At 37.6% G+C, this 13,653-nt stretch overlaps 2 protein-coding genes across 2 annotated transcripts in view; one reads left to right on the top strand and one right to left on the bottom strand.

Moving 5' to 3' along the window:
- LOC147568540 (PRA1 family protein B1-like) overlaps positions 1-13,653 on the bottom strand; it is a 47,289-nt gene that overhangs the window by 30,435 nt on the left and 3,201 nt on the right. The window lies entirely within an intron of this gene.
- LOC147568543 (uncharacterized) lies at positions 285-2,278 on the top strand. Its single transcript, XM_086660086.1, has 2 exons — positions 285-1,866; positions 2,145-2,278. The coding sequence occupies exons 1-2, from the start codon at positions 285-287 to the stop codon at positions 2,276-2,278; spliced, it is 1,716 nt and encodes a 571-aa protein (XP_086516212.1).

Here is a 13,653-nt window from a genome sequence, read left to right on the forward strand (position 1 = left end):
CAAATGAAGGATACAGAGATTGGAGACATCTTAGTGTGAGGCTTAAAGAACATGAAATTAGCATTGAACATATTGCCAATATGGCTCTTTGCATTGAAACACAAATTCGATTAAAAACAAGTCAGACGATAGACAAAGCTGCGCAAGATGCAATTAGAAAAGAGAAAGAACATTGGAGATTATTATTGCGAAGATTAATTTCAGTAATAAAATATCTTGCCAAGTATACTCTAGCCTTTCGTGGAAGAACGCAAAAAATTGGTGAAAAAAGCAACGGAAACTTTATGGGTCTTGTTGAGATGCTTGCAGAACATGACCCAATTATGGAGGAACATCTTCGTCGGATTAAGACTAATGAAATTCGATCTCATTATCTCAGTAATGTAATTCAAAATGAGTTAATACAAATGCTATCGTCTGAAGTCAGGAACACAATTCTTAAAAAGGTAAGAGCAGCTAAATACTTTTCAATCATTCTAGATTGTACTCCTGATAGTAATCACCAAGAGCAGATGACTTTGGTCATAAGATGTGTAGATATGAGTGTTACTCCAGTAAAGGTACAAGAATATTTCTTAGAATTTTTGAATGTGAATGATACATCTGGAGTCGGATTATTTGTAGAGCTACAAACTGCCTTAAAGGCTTTTGATCTTGAGATAGATGATGTGAGAGGGCAGGGATATGATAATGGATCAAATATGAAAGGGTGCAAGCATGGGGTACAAAAAAGACTCCTAAGTATTAATCCTAGAGCATTTTATACTCCATGTGGTTGTCATAGTCTCAATTTAACTCTTTCTGATATAGCAAATTGTTATAGTAAAGCTAAGGATTTCTTCGGAGTTATTCAACGAATTTATACGTTGTTTGCAAATTCTACAAAGCGTTGGCAAATTTTAAAGGATAATCTAGGAGTTACTCTAAAATCACTGTCAACGACACGTTGGGAAAGTCGTGTTGAAAGTGTCAAAGCAATTATAACACAACCTCGACAAATCAGGGAAGCTTTATTCGAATTAGGAAGAAGTGACAACGAAGCTAAAACTAAAAGTGAAGCAAATTCTATTGCAATACATAAACTTAGCAATTTTGAGTTTTTATTGGGCACCACTATTTGGTACAGGATATTGGTTACAGTAAATAAGGTCAGCAAAAGTTTGCAATCAGAAGATATGCATATTGATGTCGCCATTGAACTAGTAAGAGGCTTAATTGCTACTTTTAAGCAATACAGAGAAACTAGGTTTGAAGAGGCCATGGTCGACGCGAAGAAACTTGCAACTGAAATGGAAGTTGATGCTGTATTTCCCGAGAGGCGTGACATTCGTCGAAAAAGATATTTTGACAAGATTGGTAATGGACCATCCGAACTAGTTTCACAATCAGGTGAGGAATATTTCAGAATTCATTATTTTATTTTCTTAGTAGATCAAGCTATTGGTTCATTAGAGAAAAGATTCGATCAATACCAAGCATATGAGAAGATCTTCGGGTTTTTGTTGAGACCAGAAAAATTGAGTGGATATTGTGATGGCGAATTAAAAACATTTTGCGATAATCTTGCAAATAATTTGAAAAATGGAGAACATTCTGATGTTGAAGGAGATGAATTATTTATAGAGTTAAGACTCTTGCAAAATATTTTGCCTGGTGAAGTTAAGAAAGCTAGTTGCATTTTGGATTTCTTGAAGAAAATGAATTGTTTTCCAGCTACTAGTATTGCTTATAGGATTTTGTTCACGATACCGGTCACAGTTGCATCGGCAGAAAGGACTTTCTCAAAGTTAAAAATTTTGAAATCATACTTGAGATCAACTATGTCACAGGATAGACTAAATGGGTTAGCTCTTCTCACCATCGAAAGTGAATTTTTAGATCAGATTGATTACGAAGATTTAATTGATGATTTTGCTTCAAAAAATGCAAGGAGAAAAAATTTCAAGTGAAAATTATTTCAGATTGTCACATAAAATGCAAAGGTTGTAGTGTTTTTTGTTTATTTTCTATTAGTTTTTGTTCTTAAGTTCAATATATTTTAGGTTTGGACGGATTATCAATTTAACAACATTTTTACCTATTATTTGTTGAGATTTTCTTACTTTTATTTATCATATAAGGGGCCTCTTTAAAATTTGGCACAGGGCCCTCAAAATCTCAGCCACGCCCCTGCTTAGCCCACAGAGCTTCTGGATTTGTTTTGAGTCTCCAGGCCATTTTAGAAAGCAAAGCGGTGTTGTCTAGCACCGGCATATGGATCCCTAGAACTCTAAGATAAAAATGTCGAGAAAACACCAACTCAAGATATGTTTTGAGGTTGTGTTTTGGTTTTTACCGTCGGCTAGACCCTCCTTCGTCAACCAACCACTCGGGCCAAACAACATCTCATAGTGATAACATGAATATAGAAGCATAGTTGGTTCTTAGAAAGCCATTTTTTTCATATTAATCAGTTCTTAGGTATTGATACAGTGTGGGGCATTGGAGGCTCATGTTGCTAAGAAAAGTTAGTTGAATCAAATTTAGGTGTAATTAGTCATTTTGCATACATTTATCTTTGGGAGGAAAGGTATGATCTTGCAACATATATTTGTTTCTATTCCATGGGTTTTATAATAAAAAATAATAAGTCTAAATTTGAAGAGACTTGCTTTAAGATCAAACAAGTAAATGCATACAAAGACTCACATTATATAGACATTTTAATATAGTCCTCATTAGACACATAACACGGCTAAAAACTAAATCCGTTGATCAAATTTTCAATAAAAACTGTATGATGTCGAAGAATGATTAAGGTATAACAAGCCAAATTTTTACGTATTGTTAGTAATATATATAACTGAAGTTTCCTATTTCGCTCTAAAATTTACTTAAATGTTAGTATATATAACTGCAGTTCAAGGAGTTCTTAAAGCTTCCCATTTACTTCAGTGACAATTTCAATTATATCCTCTCTCCTTAATGTGTCGAGAGACGAAAAAGAAAAATAGGAGTGTCTACTACAGAAGAAGGTCGATGGATGGATTCTGCTTCAATTGAGTCAGCAACAGATAGGACTGCTTCCGCTGTAAATGGCCTCTGTTCTTATTCTTCACCGACAACACACTCATCAGCAAAACAATTGATGATGCGACTTAGAATCTCCAGCACTTCTGCTGCTGATGGTTGATGGGTCATGAAAATGCCCCATCTGAGTCGTTTAATTTAACTGAGTTAGTTCTTTTCGAGCCTTTATTATAATAAAATGGTTGATTTTCTTAATTAGGTGTGTTTTGCGGAGTTAGGTGTGAAAATGGTTAAAAATGAGAAAAAGATACACGGAGGGTATTTTGGTCATTTGGAGTCAAGGGTATTATGGGAAATTTGGACAAGGTCAGTGACGAGTGAAAAGAGGGACCACATGCTGCTGTCCGGTTTGTGCCACGTCACCTGCTATTATCCCACCAGCCAGAATGGTGCCCGAAAGTGTCCCACCAGTCTACATTGTTTGACTTCAACTTTGACTATGCATATCTCACTCTTCCGGACTCCGAATTGACTTCCGTTTTCTCCTACGAGCTGCCTATCAAGTTTTTGGCGCCGCTGCCGGGGATAGGTTTAGTAGTTTGGATATAGTATGTTGGTTTGTTCATTAGTTTAGTGTTAATTTCTTACTTAGATATTTTTGCTTTATTTGTTTTATCTATAGTTTATTTTCTTTTAGGTACCATTTCAAGGAAATAGCCGGAAGAGACATAGGAGCGAAGGAAAGGAAGGAATCGTGAAGTAAAACGAAAAGTCTATAGTATCGCATTTTATCTCTTCCTTCTTACTTTTGGGCGATTGTTTAGTTCTATAATCGTTAGTTCCCATTTTGTGATTATGTGATACCATCTTTGAATACTGTTAAATCATGGCCCGTTCTTATAACGGTTGGCCATTCGATGGTGATGATGATGAGCTTATTTCGAGGATTCCCCGCACTAACCGACCTGATATGACCTTAGGTGAATACCAACGGATGTGTAGGGATGTTTCGATTAGTGAGGGGAATAGACCATTTGAGCTTGACAGATCTCGTATGACCCTAGGAGAATAGCGACGGATGTGTAGAGATGGTCGAATTAGTGATGGATATGGTCTGACACTAAATATGTATGAGAGACCTTATAGTCCACATTATTCTGAGACCAATGATTTTAGAGGCAGGTATGATCCTAGTATGTACGGTGGGAGTTATTATCAAGAGTCTTCATTTAATTACACTTGTGAGCCTTATCACGAAGAGACTCTTGAAGATAGATTTCAATTAGAGTCTGTGAGTCGTCTGACTGAAATGATGTTACAACATGAAGAGACACAAGATCTATTTCAACAGACGCAGATTCAAATGCAACAAGAGTTACAACAGAGGTTTGAGTCTCTAAATCATTAGTTTGAGTCTCTAAATCATCAAGTACAGATGATTACATCACAGTTTTTAGCCGACGAGGAAGGGGTTTTACCACCCCAAACTCAAGAGGGTACTAGGTACGATGGCGAGGGTAATACGTCTAACCCTAGTACTAAGTTAAATGTCGACGAATCAACTGAGATGACCCAAGAGCTTGAACAAACTGATAACCTTGTTGTCTCGTTTCCTCACCATGTATCGTCTCATCATGATAGGACTATATTAGACTTTGAGATTCCGGATGATGACTCTATGAACAAGTTTGGGGATGACATTATTTTGAACTTTCCGATTTTCGACACTTGTAAGGAGTCAGTCTTAGATGCCGTACATGATGCTATAATTGATTATGCAGCTTTAGATGCCTTTGAGGATATCGATGACATAGTACCTAGAGACATGTTGGATAGTTTGTCGGACCATTTACCTAAGGAAACCATGGACCTTGACTTGGTCCCTGAGCCTATTGTCTTACCCTTAGAGTCTAGTTCGACTTTCCACATGATCTCAAACTCGGTTGTTGATCCCTTTTGGGACATTTCAGACGTCTTCCCGAAGACGTCTATGGACATAGTGGATGTTCTATCCACTAAGCTTCCAGATGACTTTTTGCCTTCGACTGACCTCTTAGTCTTTCACTTGTATGTCGATCCTTTTGACGACTTCTTAGTCGTCGCCCCTAGCATTTATGCTTACTTAGTGGACCGTTCATCCACTAAGTTTGGGGATGGCTTATTTTCTTCAATCGTCTTACTTGCACTTTACAGTTTGTACATAGTTGTGAGACGATTACCATTTGTATATAGATTTATTTGGGTTGACCCCCAAATATTTCGTCTTTTGCTTTATGATCGTTAGGCCGATTGAGATGGGTCTTGATGTTTGTGTGTATCATCTCTGTAAACCCTCCACGAGACATAACTCGTGTTCTTGTGTGAAATCAAGAGAATCAAAGGCTAATTGCATAGCTCAATGCAATCGTGTATACCCACGTTAGTGGTAGATTTGTATGTGGTCATGTCTTTTATGTGATTCATTCTCATAATATTTGTTGATATTTTAGGAGCAATTCTTATATGTTTTACTTCTAAGGCGTGGTTTGTTCCAAGTTTGGGAATGGCGCGAGCTTGGCATCAACTTGGAACCTCTTTATACATAAGTCTTGGTAGTATCATCCTTTATCTCCCTCGGTTATGGTAATATCTCTCCACTCTTCTCTTTAAATTGATGTGCCTCTTTATCTTTTGGTGAGTGTATGCTTAGAACATTGAGGACAATGTTAGTTTTAAGTTTGGGGATGCGGGATATGACCATAACCAATGCATGACCAAGGATTTCAAAGACAAAAGGGTTCAAATTAGCCAAAATTTGAAAATTTTGAACATTTTGAGTAGATTTGCATGTGATTCTAGTGATAGTTTTAAGAATTTTGATGCATATGTGTCGAGTTGATGAGTTTTGTGATTGCTAATGGCCTTTGCATGAAAGTCGAGTCTTTTAGTGTTTGTGTTGTGCCATGTGAGTTACATCTTAGTGAAGAAGAAACATTTCTAAGAGACCTAAAGTAGTCATTAGTGGACACTTAACCCATGTGAGAGCTCAAAGCCTAAATTGCCATTCGAGTGTACTCTTCCGCGCTAACTCCGAGTAGAATGAAGAGCTACTCAACCGCGTAACTTATAAAAGAGCTCATTTGATCTTGTGTGCTAAATTTCCTTAGCCACTAGGAGTGACATTAGGATAGCGAATTAACCTTGCCCTTGTAGTGCATGAAACCCAATGAGAATGCCAACTAGAGGAAAGCGGATACTTGATGAGTCATGAAAATGCCTCATTTCAATCTCTTAATTGGAGCTAGTTAGTCCATATCGAGCCGTTACTCTGATGAACTGCTTGATTTTCTTTCTCAGGTGTCTTTTACGGAGTTTAGTGTGAAAAACAGGCGAAATCGGGAGAAATTGGTGTTAGGGGCATTTTGGTCATTTGGTGACAAGGGTAGCATGGTAAGTTTGGATAATGTTGATGCTCGGATGAGAAGAGGGGTCCATGACGAGTCTGTGGGTGAAGACGGAAGTCGAATCGGAGTCCGGTTGTGCAAAATATTCAAGGTCAAAGTTTGGGTCAGAACCATTTGACTAACTCACCGAGGGGACACGTGGCGCTGATCTTGTGGGACGACGCGGTGTAATCTGACGACAACCGAAATATTTCGGTATGATTTCGGGCTAGACTCGGTCACGCAAGGCTTACACTGGGACGTTCAGTAGTGAACGATCCCATGCATCCGAGAGCATTATACTACAAGGTACTCGAGTGCGTCCCCACGATCCGACGAATCTGACTATGACACGAGTGCCGGAAGTCCATTTGATGGACAATTCTCTTTCGTTCAAACCAACCGGAAAGCACCATCATCGACTTCACTATAACCAGAAAACGAAAATGAAGGAAAGAATCGAGAGAAGATGATTCGAAATCAAAACTAGAAATCTAGAGAGAGAAAAGCCGAGAGATTGGTGGAAACAGAAAGCAATGGATAGGGAGAGACTTGGAAAACAATTTATTTAGAGAGAGAAACCCAAAAGAGAGGGATGGGATTCGATTCAAAATCAAATCAGAAACAAAGGAGGAGATAATGAGAGCCGGGTCTATGAAACAGGAGCAGTTCACAAAAAAAAGGGGGAATTGACTCTCGGTTTTAAAGAAAAGAAGAACAGTAGAGAGAGAGAGAACCGAGAGCTTATCTTAACTTTGATTTTTGTTTTTCTTTGTAAACCTTTGTTTCTTAGTGAGAGAGAGAGAAAAATTACAGAGGAAGATAAAAAGTTAGAGAGAGAGACAGAGATATATTGTAGAGAGAGAGAGACTCGGTTTTGAATAACTACCCCATTTTGTTTTCGATTTCTCTTTCTTTTTGTTTCCTGTTTAGTGAGAGAGCAAGAGATAACATAGATAGAGAGATTATAGTAAGAGATAAAGAGAGAAAAAGTTGAAGAAGATGAGAAAATAAATTTCCCAAGAGTGAATCCATTTCCGGGAAGACGAGAAAATCGTTTTCCCAGAGGGTGCGTTTGGCAGAATTCTTGGAAAAACAGAAGGAAATCACTTCCTTAGGCTCTGTTTGGTGGGAAAATCGCAGAAAAATTAAGTTTCTTTCTTCTTTTTCTTATACTAATTCAAATATTTATCGTTTCTAGCATGAGTAGCTAAATCTTTTCTATCTAGGGTTTTAGATGAAGTCATAATAATTATTCTCTCGATAAATTTATTAAAGTTTTTACTATTTTAACGATAAAATCTTCCGGATTTTTAGACCGTTCATGGACTAAAACCTGAGTTATATAAAGAACTCTCTAATTGGATCAAAATTAAATTGTTAGGAAGACGGATTCGAAAACCCTAGGTTCCATCTTTCTGAATACCGATTTATTTCTTTATTTATTTTTGAGTTTTATATTTTATTTTTATTTTACCACCATCAAACCATTTTTAAATCTCAATAGTTTAAGGTTAGAATTTAGTTTAACTTAGTCTCTGAGGAACGAAGCGGTCTTACTGGAACTATTACTTGACGCCCGTATACTTGCGGGTGGAGACCTTTTCGGGTAACCTTTTAGGCCCATCAAGTTTTTGGCGCCGCTGCCGGGGACTTAGTTTAAATTTAATCTAATTTTATTTCTATTTTTGGTAAGTTTATATTTTTTTGGACACTTTTACTTGCTTTTCCGTTTTTGGTGTAGAAAAAATACTAAGGAGCAAAGGAGAAGGCGCAACAAGGAGAGGAACTCAAGAAGAAGAATTTACATTTTATTTTTATCTTTATTTTTGTGAGAGAGAGACTTTTAGACTTTCTAGTTTTATTTTTTTTTATTTATTTTTAAATTTTGACCCTAAATTGGAGGGCTTAATTAAATTGTAACCGAAAACCAAAATGAAGCCTCGGGTCGGAACACTCGCGGGTCGTCTACAAAGGTCATCGCCCGTCTTGAACGGGAGGTAAATTTCTTGAACACCCACGAATCTCCTGTCAGTGGGTATTTGTGTGAATTCGTGTGCCTAATTGCTTTGATCGAACAGTTAGTGTAATCATTCTAGTAAGGGCACTAACCCAGTTACAAGATAAGAAACGGATTTCATCACCGTTCTCTTGCCCACATAGGTAACAACATTCACGAACCCAAACCTCACTTAAAAAGCTAAAATATTATTTAGACATCAGCCCCTAAGGTATCGAGCTCATAGGACCCTTCAAAAACAACTCGGGAAATTGACTTTTATCTAGGCATTCTCAGAGGAAAGTTTGTAAACAATTCTTGTCAAAAAGGCCGCCTCGAGAAGAGGAAACGTTTGCCGAAGGAAGACGGCTGTCACAACGTTCATCGTTGGTTGTCTTCCTGGAGAATTGTTTACCGACTACTCTGATCGAGTAACCTTTATAACAGTCAAAGTTCAAGTGTTGTGGCGAAGTAGGAGCTGTCTAGCTTTTTAGGTGAATCTGACAAACCCACTCATTGCTAGATTTTGTCTAGGTTGCTTGGTGGAGTCAGCCTGATTGTGTTTGCTTTCCTATAGGATCTTCGTAGGGCTTCCTCGGTTTTCGGTCTCAAAAAAAAAAAAAAAAAAAATTTAATGAGAGATGGATAGATCGTGGTCCCAACATAATGGCAGAAGGGACGAGAGTTCTTCAAATCTACCATGGTGGTATTTAGCAAATGGTCAGAATAGTGTTAGTCATCCTAGATACAATGTGCATAATGATGGTCATAGGGATTATTATCAACCTCAAGAAGGTTACGAACCATATTATAGATATCCTGACAGATCATCTTACATGCATTATAGTAGAGAGTCTTATGCTCCAAATGTGTCCCAACCTCAATGGGAAAACATTGAAACTAATGACTCTTACATGCATTATAACGAAGAATTTTATGCTTCACACGTGTCTCAACTTCAGTGGGATAACGGTGAAACTGTTAATCCTTCATCTTTAGCATCACCTTCGTTGGCCGAAACTATGAGTATGTTAAAGAAGATTCATGAAGAGTCTATTAGTATGCTAAGTAGGAGTAATGGAGAATCTTCTGCTCCACACGTGTCTCAACTTCAGTGGGATAACGGTGAAACTATTGACTCTCCATCTTTAGGATCATCTTCATTGACCCAAACTGTTAGTGATCTTCAAAATAGTACTTTCGAGTTTTGTCAGACTTTAGAAGAAAAGAATGACAATACCTATAGAACTCTACAAGAAATAACAACTAGTATTATAGAAGAAGATCACCATGAGAATGTAGAGTACGGTCCACAGTGTCCTGTGTACTATGATGACAAGGATACAATTTTAGAGGAGTACAGTTCTCCCGACAACATCGTTATTGAGACTAAAATCTCAAAAACGATGGAGCCCGATATTGAGATATCCTCTCATTGTATCGAACTTGAAATCCATTCAGACCATAATGAAGAGTTCACTAAAGTTGAAGATGATTTGAAGTCGTTTGACTCAACTGAGGATGATGAATCATGGTTGACCAATTTGCTAAATGAGAGGATTGACTCGCCTGATTTAGGCGAAGATTTAGAATTCTTTAGGGACACCGATGATAACATGATAAAAGAAATTATAGAAGGACTATCTAACTCGACTTCTAGGGATTGTGAGTCTGATAGTAGGGTTTCTCCATTGAAGGAACCCGAAGTACTTGTTTTAGAGAACCCTAGTTTAAGTCCGGGTGTCATTAATAGTCCTCTAGATTACTTTGCATTTTATCCCTCAAAACCATGTGTAGATTTTGAAGCACTCACTCCCTCTGTCGATCATCCATATGAAGACCCATTCTATCCGGTCTGTACTCTCTCTAGTGCGGTGCCAAACTTAACGACCTTATTGTCGTCTAAGTTTGGGGATTGCCCTTCTTTCTTGATAGTCTCACTTACACTATCACCAAGCTACGAAAATGTGAGACTATCGTTCACTGAAAACTTTGTGTTTTGGGTGGACCCACAGATGTATCGATTATTGGTTTACAGTTAATCACATATTTGTAATCCAGTAGGTATAATTTTTTTCTATTTTTCGAACCATCCGTTTCGTCTGGCTGAAGACGTTAAACTTAGCGCTTTCTGGGAGGCAACCCATGCATAGGACCTTGGAACCAGGTAATATCTTTCCCTCATCCTGTTATTTTTTGCATAGTCTTTAGAACATTGAGGACAATGTTCGGTTTAAGTTTGGGGATAGGGGATTGAAATTTTTGCTAAGTCCTTATTTCAACAATTCAAAAGGGTTCAAAATTTTAAATTTTTTTGATTGAAAAGGTGAGTCTAGTTAGTTTTGCTTGTTAATAGTTATAGAGTCTAGTTGGTTGTACGGTGCTTTTACTAAAGGTTTTTCCACGAATTTCGAGTCTTGAAGTTGTCTGTGCACTAGCCATGTGAGTGTTAGATAGGTGAAGAGTTGACTTTTCTCAGAGAACTTAATCGATCATTAGTGGAGACTTAACCTATGTGAGATTCTGAGCCTTTCTTGTTGTTTTGAGTGATCTCTTCTGAGCTAATTCTGAGTAGAATGAAGAGCTACTCAACCTCGCAATATTGAAAGAAGAACTCATTTGATCTCCTGAGTTCAAATTTTACAACCACTAGGGATGTCATCAGGAAGTAAACCTTTCTCTTGTAGTCTGAGAAACTTGAAAACAATGTCAACTCGAGGAAGATAGAAATCCATTTTTTAGAACCCTGAAAATAAGGCATGAAGCAAAATGAAGAGAATTATACCCAAGGAAAGAATAATGTCAAGAAAGTTCTTTGTGTATTTGAGTTTGATTACCAGAAAAGTATTATGAAAAAAAAAAGAAAAAAAGAAAAAAAGAAAAAAAGAAAAAAATAGAAATAGAAAAAAAAAAGTTTTTAGTTGTGTTTAAGTGTTTATTCCCTGAAGTAGTTATTGAAGATTTGAAGACGTTGAGTTCTCAGAAGTTCTAGTCAGATCCTCATTAGTGTCTATCTACCTCTAGGAAGCATTGTTAGATAGTAGATCAGGTGAGAAGAGTTGGTTAGCTTCCCCATCCTGTATTAGTGGTTGTTTCCTTCTTTGAGATCAGTCATCCACAAAATTTTAGTCCATCTTTTTCATGTGTTGAGTTTTCCTTCATATTCATACTAACACATTGAGTGAACCATTTCTGAGTGACTTTAATTTTTTAGCGTATGATCGTGAGGCAGTAGTCGAGGCGAAATGTATTGAGAAGGTAATCAAGGTTTTGTCTGTTCTAAACCGAAATGATACTCATATTGGCTGGTCACGTGCACTTTAGGTCTTGATTACTAGTGAAGGGATTTTTAGCATTTGTATGGTTTGGTCGACTTAGATTTCATTTCTATTAACTTCCGAAAGTCTACCGGATAAACATTTTTAGTCCATATCATATTTAGACCCTATTGGATTTTGAAATTTCCGAATTTTGTGGGTATATTCACTACAAACCCTCACGAGACAAAACTCGTCCTCTAGGGCAACCTAGAGGTTTAACGGCTTGTTGCACGAGCTAAGTGCAATCGTGATTCCCTACGAAAGTGGTGAACTGGGCTTAGTTTTATTTTTCTGTTTTGCTCGAGGACTAGCAAAATCTAAGTTTGGGGATGTTTGATGAGTCATGAAAATGCCTCATTTCAATCTCTTAATTGGAGCTAGTTAGTCCATATCGAGCCGTTACTCTAATGAACTGCTTGATTTTCTTTCTCAGGTGTCTTTTACGGAGTTTAGTGTGAAAACAGGCGAAATCGGGAGAAATTGATGTTAGGGGCATTTTGGTCATTTGGTGACAAGGGTAGCATGGTAAGTTTAGATAATGTTGATGCTCGAATGAGAAGAGGGGTCCATGACGAGTTTGTGGGTGAAGACGGAAGTCGAATCGGAGTCCGGTTGTGCAAAATATTCAAGGTCAAAGTTTAGGTCAGAACCATTTGACCAACTCACTGAGGGGACAAGTGGCGCTGATCTTATGGGATGACGCGGTGTAATCTGACGACAACCGAAATATTTTGGCATGATTTCGGGCTAGACTCGGTCACGCAAGGCTTACACTGGGACGTTCAGTAGTGAACGATCCCATGCATCCGAGAGCATTATACTACAAGGTACTCGAGTGCGTCCCCACGATCCGACGAATCTGACTATGACACGAGTGCCGGAAGTCCATCTGATGGATAGTTCTCTTTCGTTCAAACCAACCAGAAAGCACCATCATCGACTTCACTATAACTAGAAAACGAAAAAGAAGGAAAGAATCGAGAGAAGATGATTCGAAATCAAAACTAGAAATCTAGAGAGAGAAAAGCCGAGAGATTGGTGGAAACAGAAAGCAATGGATAGGGAGAGACTTGGAAAACAATTTATTTAGAGAGAGAAACCCGAGAGAGAGGGATGGGATTCGATTCAAAATCAAATCAGAAACAAAGGAGGAGATAATGAGAGCCGGGTCTATAAAACAGGAGCAGTTCACAAAAAAAAGGGGGAATTGACTCTCGGTTTTAAAGAAAAGAAGAACAGTAGAGAGAGGGAGAGAACCGAGAGCTTATCTTAACTTTGATTTTTGTTTTTCTTTGTAAACCTTTGTTTCTTAGTGAGAGAGAGATATTACAGAGGAAGAGAGAATGTTAGAGAGAGAGACAGAGAGATATTGTAGAGAGAGAGAGACTCGGTTTTGAATAACTACCCCATTTTGTTTTTGATTGCTCTTTCTTTTTGTTTCCTGTTTAGTGAGAGAACAAGAGATAACAGAGATAGAGAGATTAAAGTAAGAGATAAAGAGAGAAACAGGAGGTTAGAGAGAGAAAGAAAGTTGAAGAAGATGAGAAAATAAATTTCCCAGAGGGAATCCATTTCCGGGAAGACGAGAAAATCGTTTTCCCAGAGGGTGCGTTTGGCAGAATTCTTGGAAAAACAGAAGGAAATCACTTCCTTAGGCTCTGTTTGGTGGGAAAATCGCAGAAAAATTAAGTTTCTTTCTTCTTTTTCTTATACTAATTCAAATATTTATCGTTTCTAGCATGAGTAGCTAAATCTTTTCTATCTAGGGTTTTAGATGAAGCCATAATAATTATTCTCTCGATAAATTTATTAAAGTTTTTACTATTTTAACGATAAAATCTTCCGGGTTTTTAGACCGTTCATGGACTAAAACCTGAGTTATATAAAGAACTCTCTAATTGGA

The sequence above is a fragment of the Eschscholzia californica genome, unplaced genomic scaffold, assembly GCF_041429995.1.
Source record: "Eschscholzia californica isolate CP2 unplaced genomic scaffold, dmEscCali1.0.p SCAF_1, whole genome shotgun sequence".
In the NCBI taxonomy this organism is placed as follows: Eukaryota; Viridiplantae; Streptophyta; class Magnoliopsida; order Ranunculales; family Papaveraceae; genus Eschscholzia; species Eschscholzia californica.